At 40.1% G+C, this 15,080-nt stretch overlaps 1 protein-coding gene across 1 annotated transcript in view; it reads left to right on the top strand.

Moving 5' to 3' along the window:
• The window catches only part of spata5 (spermatogenesis associated 5), a 194,521-nt gene that overhangs the window by 148,147 nt on the left and 31,294 nt on the right, over window positions 1-15,080 (top strand). Inside the window, exon 15 of the mRNA XM_038308548.1 lies at window positions 7,215-7,379. Within this exon, the coding sequence (XP_038164476.1) occupies window positions 7,215-7,379 (165 nt within the window). The remainder of the gene's footprint in view (window positions 1-7,214; window positions 7,380-15,080) is intronic.

Below are 15,080 nucleotides of genomic sequence, written 5' to 3' on the forward strand. Positions count from 1 at the left end.
TAAAGTCTCTAAGACTCTATTTAAGTCTCAAAAGGGTGTTTAGTCTTTTAGTTGTCTATATTGTGTCTCTTCCCAACATATATCAGGTTGTTTTCCAAACATCTTTAAGGTCACAATTAAAGCTCTTAGCTCTTCTTAAAAAAAATTATAATTTTAGTTTTATATTCACTTTGCTTCTTTTCTAGTCTGTATTTTCAGAGAAAACTCTCAGAAATGTTTTACCTGTAGTTTCTGCTTCTTCGGGGGATTTTAATTCTCATATCTCTGGACATTGCAGAGCATGAGGGGCTGCAGTGGGTTAACAGCGCCAGAGTTATTTGCTTCTTGGACACGGTGGCCTCGCCTGCCGGATGCAAGTTTGACTCAAGGGCAAAATCCAGAGTGAAAGCCTCTCATGTTTTTGACCTGTTGCCAACTCCGGTCTCTCCCTCCCTCCCCGTCGCTCTCAGGCCTCTCAGCTCTGCCGTCTCCTCCCCTCTCCGTGTGATTTACTCTCTCCTTCTCTGCACACTCATTCCTCCTCTGATCCTCTCGCACTTCAGAATGGGCTCTGACATAAAGCAGGCCCGGTGTCCCTCTGCAGACAGAGAGGACTCATGCAGAAATTATGTCATCTCTGTGGAGCGATGTGCTCTGAAAAATCTTCGATGGCCGTTGTAAATCTTATTGGTGGAATTTGAAATTACAGAAGAAGAGAATGAGATCACGGCGTGCTTTTCGTTACTGGAATCTCATGGGACAAAGTACACAATTCAGACTTCATTTCACAATGGTTGATGTTTTTAATAAAAGCTTTAATTGCTGCTCTGTTGAGGGCAGAACTTCTTTTAATAGGAGGAAAATTGAAGAAAATTGTTGACTTTTTCTTTGCAGCACATATTAAGGAGGATCCGAAAGGTATTTCAACTTTAATGTTTAAGTTAAACTCTGTGTTTATTTAACAAGCATAGATAATATTAGAGATTGCAAATAGAAAAGCAGGTAGAGCTCATGATTTTGTACCTATATGAACCCCCGTTGCCAGTAATAGATCTTTGTAGCTGTTTTCTATATGACGTTATTAAACTCTATATCTATTCATTGTATTAAATGACCTCACTTTATTTGATTTTAAAGAAGACGTGCAGTACAGTGACCCGGGGTCAGAAGCTGAACCCCGGACGACTCTTTCGAGGACCAAGACTCTCCATTAATGGAGGTTGCACCGCTCTGCACCCTACTGGTTTCACATTTGACTCCAGAGGAGTTCATGGGAAATCATCAGCCCTCTGCTTCACAGGTGGTATGAGGTGTTTGTGGTGATATGATGGGCTTGGGTTTTCTCCAAACATGGCAGTGTGGCAAAACTTCTCTAATTAAGCAGGGTCTCTCCCAAAGCCCACATTTCCTAAAGTCTGGTGGGTTCATTAAATGCGACCGTATCGTGTCTAGATAGAAGAGGCTTTCTCCTTCAACCCTTCCAAACAGGCAATGCTGGTTTCTTCACTGTTGAGCTTATGACCTTTAACCTTTATCATACTACATGTTAGGATAGCATGTCAGAAGCTGAGGGGAACCTTTTGGGATTTCTATACATCTTGCAGCGGTATATCCTAGACATCTAGGAAGTTAGAAGCTGTTACCCGTTTTCAGCTTCTGATTAATGGCTTTCTGGAGTTTATATCAGCTAGAAAAACTTAATATTTCTTTGTTGAACAGAGAGATAAGGCTGGGAGATTTAATCTCTTAGGATGTTGCTGATTTCTTTCGATGTTGGGATGTCTGTTCTCAGAAAAATCCTTTTTAGGGTTCCAACACACTCAGGAAGGGAATAGTTGGTCTTTTTTTATGTTCTAGTACTTAAAGTAGAAGGGTGTCTTCTGAAGTGTATATTATTTACATCCCGTTGTGAGTTTTATCTAAAATAAATACTTCTAGAGGAGTATTTTCTGTGTCCAAGTGGTGAGGTGTCTAATCTCTGGTGCAAACATGCAACCAAGCATCATCTGCGTAACACTGTTGCTTCACTTCTCATCCTTCACAGAACTCTCTTGCGTCATGATCAGTGTTAATAAGATAATCTTCGCTATGATAGGCATGCTGCATGCTGAATAGGTTGCATGTTTTTAACAAAAGGTGACGCTCGTTGCACGTTCAGGTGAAGTATAGGAAGACACCAACTTTGATCTGAAGAAAATGGAGGATATCCCAGGTACATCTCTGGGCTAAGCTGCCAGCTGTACAAGTGACCAAAAATATCTGGGTTTCCAATGTTATTAATACAAAGGATGCAGCGATTTGTCAGCGTTTAACCAGCACCCCTCCCTTAAGATTTCCAAACTCATCACAGTCCTCAATGACCTTTGTGTGAGCTTTCAGTTCTTATTGTGCTCCGTGTAAATTTTTTTTTTCGAACTTTATTTTTTTTGGCGTGAGCTCCGCAGGAATCCAAGGTGGCCCATCTCCGAGTCAGTATGACTCATGGCAGCTTGAAAGGATTGCGGACTGACAGGTTAGGAAACCGCATGCAGCGAATGCCTTCAGGAAGGGAACAAAGTCAACTCACGTCTCCTCAGGCGGGCCGCTTTGCTCTGACAACCTGTTATTATGCTGGTAAAAATAAGCAGCAGCGGCAATAAGGGGGGAATTTTTGCCAAAGATGATGGGATATGTTACTCCTGTATGTTATTGATTTCTGTCCATCAGTATGGTTTTGATATAACTGCAAGAAGTCTGCGCTAAGAATAAAGACACCTGAATTGCGTGGGCGTCTGTTTGTAAACAGTTGATAGAAGCTCCTTTTGCGGGTCAGATTGAAGCTGGACAGGAATGTGCTGCTGGAGCAGCATCGCTCTGAGCGGAAGATTCCCAGCATTCCTTTGTGGTTAATGAGGGGCACTGGCCTTCACAGATAGGAAGTCGTCTGTCATTAGGGAGTAATCACTTCTTGAGGAGGATTGCAATTCCTGGAATGATTACTGTTGTTATCGGCAGGGAAACTTGGCGCAGAAAGAGCAGATGACTGTTTCTCCTTTTTATTTGGACTTTTCTCTTGGTTAGCTTAAACGGCCTATTCCAATCCCAGCACCTTGAACTTGGAATATTTTATTAATGATATCGCTGGATGTCTTGTTCTGTCGCCAAGGCTCTGTGATGAACCTGAGAGCTGACTTAAAGCCAGTTGGTATGTCTTACCTAGGGGCATTTCTAATTACTAATGGCTCGTGTGTAATGGTGCCTATCATGTTCAGTGGTGCAATGAGGTGGATGCAATCCTTCATGCAGACGCATGTTAAAACAATGGAGAATTTGTTGAACCTGGATTTATCTGGGGATTTGCTTCATCTCCCACTACTTATCTGTGTTTGCAGGGTCTTGGTCCTCTGGCTCTCTTAACTCCTTCAGCTGTTTTTTTTTTTTTTTTGTGAATTTTTTTCTCTTCCCCCTTTTTCCCTCCGAACATAGTTAAAACTTCAGGTGGAAGGATGCCGCTAAGGTGGGAAAAAAAGAAAAGCCCATCAACGCTTGGCCAACATGCCAAGTATTTGTCTTTCAGGGTCCCCCCATTACCTCCTCCTCCTATTACCCCACACCACCACAGCTACCCCCGGATCCTTGAGAGCAGGAAGTGTATGTTGTTAAGTGATGGATTGGCCCTGTGCTCTTGCTGAGAGGAAAGGGGGGGGAGGCCTTTCTTTCTCCTGCAGGGCAGTCAGATGAGTTTAGCAGTCTCAAAGCTGAGGGTTCGGCTCTGCTTTCTGGAAGCGCCGGAAAGCAGCAGGCTCGCCTTCTTCGTGTTAGGAGGGAAATAATGGCTCATAAAGCAGCAGGTTTCACATTCAAACCAGAAAATAAGAAAGAACTGATTCCTGTCTGTTTGCGTGTACGTGTGGGTGCGCTTGTTTGTCAATGCTTGGGAGCTGCTTTCTGTGTGAGCTGTTTTTGCTGGAGGTCAGCAGGTTTGTGTTGGCATGAAGCCGCCAGATACTTCCAGAGAGGGCAACTCAGGAAGTGTCCCTGGCACGTCCTGCGCATAATGCAGCACGCTTCACTGCTACCGGCTCAACCTGCTGTGACAAACAGGAACAGGCTGAAGTCCCCATTGCACCCAAATCCCCCCTCCCCTCCCCTCACAGTTGCCGTTATAACTTTACCTGCAGAAGTATCCAAAATTATTGTCATTTTAAACCGTATCTTATCTTTCACTCATTTTCATATAAGTATTGCTGCTGTTATTTGATAAGGAAAAGTTCCCCAGCTTCTCATAAATAAATCACCGTATTAATCCATAGGCATGAAAAAGCAGAGAATTTCCACTCACGATCCATCTCTGCCTTGTCAGCCGTGGCCCTGTTGTGGTTACCAGAGCCTAGCTACAGTTTCCGTCGCCTCATGATCCAGAGACACACAGGAAAACCGGGAGATAAAAGGCAGGAAAGCTGTCCGTTAGCACTGCCCGCTGGAAATACTGCATGTGGGAACCAAAAAAAATACATGATCTGTTTTTAAACTGATGCATTTTTATTTTTTGTTTGCAATTTAAAACGCGCTATAAATGTAACTTTACCTTTACCTTTAGATTCATAGAGAAAATGATTAATAATGTAAGATAGACTTTATTGATTTCATAGAGGAAATTCATCTGTCACATCAACTCAATAGTCAAAAGAAGGTGCAAAAAGGAGGAAAAGGTGCATGGGGTATATACAGTATAAACAATGCATTCACATATCCATATAAACAGCTGAAGTCTCTTATTTACCAGGATTATTGCACAGGTTATTGCACAGGGCATTAAATAGTGATTATACATTAATTATTGCACGAATAATTGCAGTAGTGCCGCATTGTCAAATGCTAAAATAATAACTGCAGCCCCAGTTTGCTTATTGCAATGACTGCCTATGAGGAGCATGACATAGCATGAGCTTAGGTATTTAGCACCTGGGTCACCAGCAAACTAGTTACATTTATTTAAATAACTTTTAGAAAGAAGAGTACTTTACAATAGTTTATAGTCTTGAGTAATATTCTTGTGCTGCTGTATTGCTACAGCAGAGTAATATTTTTCTGGTTACACTACCTATCAAAAATAACTTAAGCTATTTCAGGAGCCATACACAGAATGTATTGTTGGAGGAATTTCTTTATCCCTTCCCGACATGAATGCTTATTGTAATTTAAAATTTTAAAATACTTTTTATTGATCTCGAAGGGAAATTAAAGATTGTTGTCTTAGTTGGAAAAAATTTTCTTCTGCTAAAAGTTTTTCTTTTTTCACTTAACCCTGTAATGCCAAATGTATCATCTTTGATACATACGGTTTATAAAATGTTTTGCGTCTGACACCTTTTGCATAATTTAATGGTAAAAACTTTGCTCAAAATCCTATTGTACACAATCAGATATACCTGATAACAGAGGGCAGAAGACTACACAAAAAATAATCTTGACTAATCGCATAGTAATAAATTATTAATATCAAAAATGTATTTGTGTTTTTTCTTTTTACATATTCTGTTAAAAGGCCAAACAAGGACTTCAAACCAAAAAAGAGTAATTTTCTGTTTTGTTTTATTCTTGGATCGGGCTTTAAAGGGTTAACTGTCTGTCTGATTACAAAACTTTAAATATTGAATCAGATGTTGTGAGGCAACAGTTACTCAGCAGGGATTTTACCAAGTACTTTTTTACTCTTAGTTGAGTATTTTTTTGATTTCTACTTTCTACTTTTGCTTGAGTAGAAAAAACGAAGTAGCTCTACTCACCTTCTATATACTACTATGTACTATACCCACCTCTGGTCACCTGTATGCATTTTTTTGTTCACGAAAGAAGTTTCAGAAATACTAAATTATTCTTCAAAAATAAGTATCTAAATAATAATTCACTCAAATTAGCTATTTGTTGCTGATTAAATAGCAAAACTTTGTAGTGTTGTGTCTAAAGGATGAAGGAAAACCAGAGTGGAAGTGGGACACGCAATAGCTGAAATGCATTGAGGCATCTGTTGTTCCTTCCTAATAGTCCAGATACTTTATTAAGTTTGAATGTTTCTCAGATATTAAGAAATTTGAATTTAAAAAAAAATTATCATTAAGGTTTTTGATCTAGTAACAATAAATTAAAAAAGATAAAATCTTTGAACTTTTTCACTCCATGTTGGACTGATAGAAGACCTGGTAGACTTGTAAAGTAGCAATAACAGCAGCATGATGTACGAGCAGGAGCTCAAAGGCTGCCATTCCAGTTCCTCCAGCCGACACTGATCACTTCTGACGTGACCTCCTGCCTGGCTTGCGTCTGCGTGTATCTCCTGCCTCGTCTCTGTTGGCCATGATTTGGCCCCAATGTGGCCCCTCTGGCCCAGATCCAGGGCCCCGGATCCCCCTAGTCTCACTACCTGATGATTGCTTTTCTTTTACCTATCAAAAGCATTGAACATCCAGTTGTGCTCCGTTCATAAGCAAAAAAAAAAAAAAAAAAACTAACAAAAACATCCTGCAGTAAGCCTGCTTGTCAGAATGCATTCCTCATCACAGCTTGTCACTGCCAGGCTGAGGACAGAGAGAGTAGACGGGCCATATTTGTCTGTCTGGGCTTGAGAAGGCGCCTGCCACCTAATGACGTCTGACAAGCAAGACAGCGACGGCTTCGGGTGCTCAAGCACTGTTTTGGGGTCACCAAGATGTGATCTGTAGGAAGTGAAGGCTTTATCAGATAACGTCAACATTGTCTCCTGCTAAGAACTGAGGTTTGAGAGGTTTTTTTCAGACTTTTGATCCTAGTATGAATCCCTGTGGTCACATGAACAATCCACCAAAACAAAAAATGCTTTTTTCCATTTCTATTGACACGTGAACGTGACATTTTTATTGCAATCTTTTATTGCCGTCATATCCCTGCTTTGCCCTTAATAGATAGTGTAATTATTTTACTTGGTGACCCTCTGTAAGAGAAAACACATAATGTTGTTGGGTATACTTCTCTCACAAGAAAATTACTATTTTTTTTAACCAAATGGCCCTGTTATTTTTGACGGACCAAAGCTGCAATTTTTATCTTTTAGCCATAAGTGGAAAGCACTAATGTGGTCCATTGTCTAAGCTGTTGGATCCTGACAGTTTTTAAGCATAAAAAGTAAGCAGGAAAAGTTAAGCAGTGAAGAATGCTCTCATGGAAATCTAAAAAGATAAAGAATGATGACCTCTGTTTTTCTTTTTTGTTTCTGTCAGGCTCTGATGCGACCAGGTCGCCTTGACCGGATCGTCTTTGTTCCCCTACCTGATGCTGCGACCAGACGGGAGATTTTCTCCCTGCAGTTCCGTAACATGCCTGTAGCAGAGAACGTTTCCCTCGATGAGCTGGTGACTCGGACCAATAAGTATTCTGGAGCAGAGGTGACTACATCTACATGTTCTAACATGAATTACATTTTTTTTTTGCCAGGTTAGTTTAAGGCACTTATGAATGTTTAATTAATTTGTGTTATTGGATATTAATTAAAATAATTATTTTACCAAGGTAGAATGATTATAAACATACAGTTGCAGACATTTAATGGACAGGTTTATGGAGTTATTACAGGTTACAATTTTTTACAAATTTTTAGTCATTTGATTTGGGGTTTTTCCTTGCTAGGACTCACTTTTGAAACATAATCTAAATGTTTTGAGAATAGAATTGAATAGAAAATCCCTTTATCGTCCCACAATGGAGAAATTGTGGTGTTACAGCAGCAGTGGATTATAGCAAAAGTGGTCACACAAATGTGGACCTTTTCTATTAGGTTTTAACCGGAGCTTTGGGTGTTTTCCTCTAAAAAAACAGTTTCAATGGGTTTTTGAGTCACTCTGTCTAAGATTCTTTCTCTCCAGGAAGTAAGTTAATGTGGACTTAAATAAATCAGACGTAGTCCTCATTCATAAGTCCATCCTATGGCAACAGCACCACTAGAACTGGAACAGTCCTTCAGCATGATGCCACCACCACCCTCTCTAACAGTTGGAGTTACTTCAGACAGCCCAGTCTTGACTCCACCAAATAGATTTGTTATCATTGTAGCCAAACAGCTAAATCTTTGTCTCTTCCAACCGTAAAGTTTGTTCTCTGATTGCATTTTTCCATGTGAAAAAATTTATACTTAAGCTGAGCTTGAAGGTGTTTATAAAGGACGTAGTATGATCTGGCCTTACTATGAGCAATGATTCTTGTGTTCAACGATTTCCTGTCTATGGTAATCTTAAACCTTGTTGATCCTGCATTGTGTTCAACTGTCCTAATAAGTTTCTTTTCATCTGGGACGTATCTTTAAGGTGGTTTTCCGAATGACCCGACCCTTTTTGTGAAACAATCTTCACTTATGTATACTGATTCTGAAATCCACTGATCAAAGAGACCTAGTCACACCCCATGACAAGAAAAAAAAACAACATATGTTCATTTTCAAATAACCCAATATACACCAAACAATCATCCCGTTGGTATTTACTTAGACCTTGTTGAGCCTGAAGATATTTTTTGCACCAGAACTTTTTAGCACACATAAACACCGTTGTACACCATCACGAAAAGTACTCTGAGCACTAATGGTGTCTAATCCCTGGTTGCATTCATATATTTCTTTGCACCTTTTCAGACTTGATCTTGGACTTTTTCTCTCTCTGGACGTTGCGTTGCTCCATCACTTCCTTGTTTGCTAATGTAATGTATCCAATTATTGTACCTCCAGTCACATGGTCTTATTACAGCAAATGCTGAAAACTTTTAAATTTGCTAACAAATGGACCAAAAACAGTGAGTATAAAACTAAGTAGTAATATGTGATAAACCAACATGGAACTGTAACTGGAGGGTCTTTGTATGCAACCAGAGTGAGCTACTAACGTAAACATTCATAAATAGACAGTACAAGAATATTTTAGGAAAGCTTCATGATTATTCCCCAGGAAGTGTTTTCTTGTGTTTAGACCGATTCCAGCAAATATTTATCCTCATTCGCTGTTTTTTCGTTTCACTGCATCATCGATACATCAAGTCCCTGATTGGTTGTCACGACACGAATTGATGGAATATTCAAACTTTTGAACTCCAGTCAAATTTGCTTTGTGCCCATCGCAGGTTACACTTCGCTCTCGCTTCGCCCTAATCGAGTGCTCACATCGTTGAAAATGTATCTCTCACATTGCTTCACTCCAGAACCTGCCTCTTTACAGGGATAACATGCAAATCATTTGACTCATTTGCATCCGATCTCAATACAGCATTAACCTACACATTTACTCTTGAGTTCCTAGACTTTGTTTGGCTGTCTTATTGACACTCTAATGCACAGGTGTCAAACTGGTTCCAGAAAGGGCCGTGTGGCTGCAGGTTTACTTTCCAACCAAGCAACAGCACACCAGACTCCATTCATCTCATCAAGTCATCATGTTAAGATTGGACTCACTTGATGAGATGAATGGAGTCTGGTGTGCTATTGCTTGGTTGGAAAGGAAACCTGCAGCCACACGGCCCTTTCTGGAACCAGTTTGACACCCCTGCTCTAATGAGTAAAGGGCTGGTTATCCTCCTGCAGCAGTGTGTCACAGTGAGCTTGTCGCAGATATTTCTTTGATTTATGCCCAATATTGAAGGGTGGTCTGTGCTATGTTATTCCACGCCACAACGCAAGAGGGCCAATCAGGAACTAGCTGTGGGTCTAGAGACGGCCGAGGCGGTGAGGAAGTGGGGGCAAGTTTGTACGACAACGGAGGGAAGTGAGGACGAAAAAGAGCGGAGATCCAGGTAGAAAAAGGGTCCCAGCATTCTTGCGCACCTCGCTCTTCTAGCTGGTCCATCTTCACAAGTCGTTTTCCACAATGGTGGTTATACACACAAAACAGGCCGGTAAAGCCAGGCGTACACTGTGCGATTTTTCGGGGCGATTTTCCAGTCGTGCGAGAATCGTTTGATCGGCCCGACTTTCAGGAATCGTGAAGTCGGGAGAGAATTAAACATGTCGGCCGTCTTGGGCAAACGGCTCAGTGCACATGTGTAAACAAGGATTCTTCTGTAAACACATTAGCATGACAGGGATGCAATGAGTGAAATGCAGTTCTGTCTGTAAAACTGACAGACCATAGTAGCCACGTTTGCTCAGCCATGTCTTTTTTCCAAATACGTCGTCGTCTTTTCTTTTTAGGGCTTTCAGCACAAAATTGTACAAATTGCCAAGGCAGCGTATTTCACTCTAGTGAGCTTCATATTCCTCTTCTATTTTTTTGGCTTCCAGATAGACGAGTCAGAGCAGCTCCATCTCAGTGCAGAGCTGAGTCTGACATGCTTTTTAGTCGTACAGTGTGAGCAGGTAGATCGCATGAGAGCTTCGTGCTGCACGTACATTGTGAGCTTTGAACTCACACTGAAACCGCAGGGTTTGGTTGTAAAGTGTGAGCAGCAGCTGCGTGCAACCATTGAAAAAATCACACAGTGTATGCCCGGTTTAAGGAAACAATCAGGAAATATGGATAGTGTAGAGCGGATGTAGATTTGACCAATCAGAGGCCTCCTGTTTGCGGCACTGTCTGCGGTCACCTACAGTTTTGGACAAGTGCAGCAGAGTGTCTGCGTAGGGGGCGGGGCATATCAGCGTTAACTGCGACACACATGCAGACAACCTGATTTTTAAGTATAAACCAGCCTTAAGTCCTTTCATTTTGCTAACAAAGTTATTTTAACCACTGTAACAAGGCATTACTACCAACAAGAATTAATGAATATATGGCATTTTAACGTTATAAAATCTCCAGCAGCCCTTAAGAAAATATTTAGGTAAATTTATGTACATATTTAAGTATGGTGATATATTTTGACCTTGTGATAATCATAAAAAATCCATAATAAATGCAAAGTATTACATTCAGTTCCTGTTCATTTATGTGGAAACATAGCAGCATTAAGCTTTATGTTAGGTTGATGTTCAAATGTTAAAACTTGGAGGATCTTTATCGGTGTCTGTGTTTCAACACAGTGGAAGATGGAAAAACTGCTCTTGTTCTGACCTGCACTGACAGTAAGCATATTCATCACGCATTTATATGCGATATGTTATCTTTGTTATCAGCCTAAGTTTAAACTAAAGTTGTAAATATTTGTGGATAGAAGCTGTTTTTTTCACATCCTCTGTACAATGTCCAAGTTTATACATATAGTACATTTCAGCAGCAAGACATTTCAAGCTACATCAAATAATAACAATTGGAAAAGACAGAGAGAAAGAAAAGTACATTGCAGTGGTGTAGTAAGAAAACAAACGGAGCATTAAAAGTATGAAAACAATTATTGAAAATGAATTTGTGATTAATTTATTATAAATAAATGAATATTACAATAAGTAAAACAAGAAAAACACTCGGAGAAAGCAGACCTCTGCCAAGCAGGCTGACTTACAACTATAGCTAAAACTTGCACATCATCTGGATCATTACCAAATGTTTATGAATTGCTCATTGGCATGAGGTGCACCTTTGGTAAAAATTTTCTTAAAATCCTTTCATAACAGTAGAAATAAGGCCCAACGTGTGTCTGCAGCCTTTGGTTTGTGTTCTGCTCTCACCTCCTTCTTTCCCTCTGGTTTCTTGTTTGATTAGCAGATTGAGACTTCTAGCGAGGTATGGCTCACCTTTCTTGCATTTTTTTCTTCAGTATGATATGATTCTGGACTACATTGAGTCCAATGCTGAAGCTGTCAATATTCTCTGCGGCCGCTCACTGTTTTAGGGGGAAAACTGCATGTTTTCCATATGATGTTAAAAAATCCTTAAAAAAATTCCTGCATCCAGGTTATGATGTGGATCATCACCAAAATGTTATGGACTGTTCTATTAACTGATGTGGACCTTTGGTAAAAATTCCCTTAAAATCCTTTCATAAGAGTAGAAATAAGGCCCAATGTGTTCTGCAGCCTCTGGTGTTTGTTCTGCTCTCACCTCCTTCTTTCCCTCTGGTTTCTTGTTTGATTAGCAGATCGAGACTTCTAGCAAGGCATGGCTCACCTTTCTTGCATTTTTTTCTTCATGCATGTTCCGCCATATGATGTTAAAAAATCATTTAAAACATTCCTGCATCCAGGTTATGATGTGGATCATCACCAAAATGTTATGGTCTGTTCTATTAACTGAGGTGAACCTTTGGTAAAAAAATTAATCAAAATCCATTCATAACTTTTAAGTTGTCCTGAACACAGACAGGCGGATAAACAAAGACACCCACAAACTCAACTAATGTTTAAATGGCACAATTAAAGGCAGCTCTAACGCATTATTTTTTTAACTTTCATTCAAAGCAACTTTCAGCACTATTACAGGTTTCTTGTTTTTTTTTTCCAGATTGGTGGAGCATAACCTGATCATCTCATCAGACATTTTGTCTGCATTATATCCATATTGCTTTACCAACCGTGTACAAACTTCTCAACTTCTTCAAACAGAATACACCTAATAAGTGTAACTTTGCATTATTGATATTTGCATTTATTTGTTCGTCTTACCGCTTCTTAACCTTTTGCAAAACAAGAAGGCAGATAAAAGGCGAGATGCTAGTGTGCTTTTCCATGATGTCTGCATCGTGTCTGTGCTGTGTCACCAAGCGCCCTCTCTCACTGTGGACTGGGAGTAATCGTACAAACATTCCTTTGTGTGGAAGATTTGTTTCTCTGTCTTTGTCTGCCATGTGATTCACGTTGTGCAAAGAAGAAAAAAAACTGCTACTGTCCTCCATGAAAGACTAACCTCAAAATACTGAAACACTGGACAAAGAATTGGGGGAAGAACTAATCAGAGTTTAAATTGAATTGCCATCGGCTTCTAGTAAAGCTGTTTCTGTCAGATCATTTTTAATGTTACAGATGGCCGAGGTTTTAAAAGTTTACTCAACATCCCTGTCTTGTTTCTTTCAATGAAAGGGTGTTTATCCTTCATCCTGAAAATGAGCTATCCTTCATTCTCTGTTTGACATGAAAGACATTACTTTAGAATGTGCAGCATGTTTGCACCTAAACATAAATATCCACCGAATGCTGAGACTTCAAAGGTCTCAGTCATGAAAAAAAAGTCCTACTGGTCCTAAGACAGGCATCCAAAACAACAGTTTAAGCGCAGCCTGTTGCTTTGATGCGTTTTCTGTGAAAACTCAGTTTTCACTGTCACAGGGATTGTTTCTATTAGAAATGTTTGAGCACTGCTTTGAGCTTAGGAAAAGAAAAACTGATTTCTTACTTCTTTCATGTGACTCTTTTACACAAAGCAGAAACCAAGCTTGTTTTGATCAAAGAGACAGAACCTTAAATACCACCCTATTGAATATACCCTCCTGTTAAATATATACACCCACCAACTTTTGCCAGAATCAGATTTCAAAACCCTCAAACTGCTGCTTCTTATCATTGTAGTTGAGGTTTTGCATTGAGATTGCAGAGAAGATCCAGTCCGATCCCATCCACCCAGTCTCTAGACACATAGTACTCGGGGAAATGTGCCTTTTGCCTCATTTACACTATCCTTTTGAAACCGTGCCAAGAGCGGTCCGTGCACAGTTACCGAAATAACTGGTGAGTGTAAATAGCATGCAAAACTGAACCAGACCATGCCAGACACAACCGAACCGCCTAACTGGTACTAGTTCACTAGTCCTACCCTGCCACACAATTACCAGGGATGATTCTGCTTAGCAGTGTGACGAACCTTGACGTCTGTAGTTGTTTCCTGCATCTGTAAGCCCTGATCAGACTATCGTTTGTCGTATCCAATTCCCAAAACCCGATTCTGCCAAGTAAATTCACCAAAGGCTGCCTTCTTGGCCTGACTCTCCGCAAACAACGAAATATCACAATTATAACCAAACTTCCTTAATGTTACGGGCGCTGACTTGTTGATTTGCTTGATTCCCTCAAGAACAATATTCCGTAGATCGTCCCTAGAAGGCGAGGAACCACGCTAGCGTGATGTGTAAACCAAGCTCTGCACAGTTAACTGATCCAAGCTCGGTCTGAACTCAACACAGATCGGTTTTCACAGGGGTAGTATAAATTGGGCTTTTATCCCTAGCTGTCAAGTTGTAAGGAACATCCTCTTTGTCACAAAGACTCACAGGACAGATGACCATGCAATCAAAGAGTGAATTTAGATTTTAATTGTTGTAATAAGCCAACATGTATGCTTTTGTACAGTGCAGGACGTTTAGAGAGCCCACATATATGATCCGATAACAGGAAGGCTCGACACAAAGATCCTCCTGCAGAATCCCACCCAAGCAGTGGACCCTCCCACTGGAAAAAATCAAAATCTAGAAGAGTAATTTTTTCTTAAAATAAGTGCATTTGTTCTCGGATTGAGGAGGTAAGAGAGACATTTTGCCAATGAAACAAGACAATTTACAATTTAAATGAGAAAAACCAATTGCATTGTCTTATTTCAGGTGCATAGTATCTAATTATCTTATTTTAATAGTAAAAATACTAATTTCATTGGCAAAATATTGCATTTACCTATTCAAATTAAGGGTAAATACACTTTATTTACGGTAAGATATTTTTACTTATTTCTAGATTGTTTTTTCCAGTGCATGCTTTCAGTTAACACTTAGATCTCAGCGCTGAGGGTTGCCTTGTTGAGCCTGCTGGATCAGTGACCTCTGCTTGACACCAATATAAGGTCTAATACTGTTCCTGGTTTAGAACGACCTCAGTTCAAAGTTTGTGAATCAAGATGGAGCTTATTTGCCATGAGCGGGTGAGAGGTGGGGGGTTAATAAAGAACCTCAGGTCAGACATGGGCAATGTGGAGTCAACAAGTCATCATGTCATGTATTTAATCTACCCAGCCAATTAACCAGGTGAGTCCAATCTGCACAGGTTAATTCACAGTGAAGATTGGACTCACCTGCTTCAGTGGCTGGGTAGAACAAACACATGACATGGAGATGACTTGTTGACTCCACATTGCCCATGTCTGCCTCAGGTACACTTGGAGGCCATAGAAAAGGTTTCATAAAAAATTATTCGTATATAATAGCATATAGTTTAACTTATTTAGAAAATTTTGACCCATGAAAAAAATGCTTGC

This window comes from Cyprinodon tularosa, unplaced genomic scaffold (genome assembly GCF_016077235.1).
Source record: "Cyprinodon tularosa strain WSP-4 unplaced genomic scaffold, ASM1607723v1 ctg117, whole genome shotgun sequence".
Taxonomy (NCBI): Eukaryota; Metazoa; Chordata; class Actinopteri; order Cyprinodontiformes; family Cyprinodontidae; genus Cyprinodon; species Cyprinodon tularosa.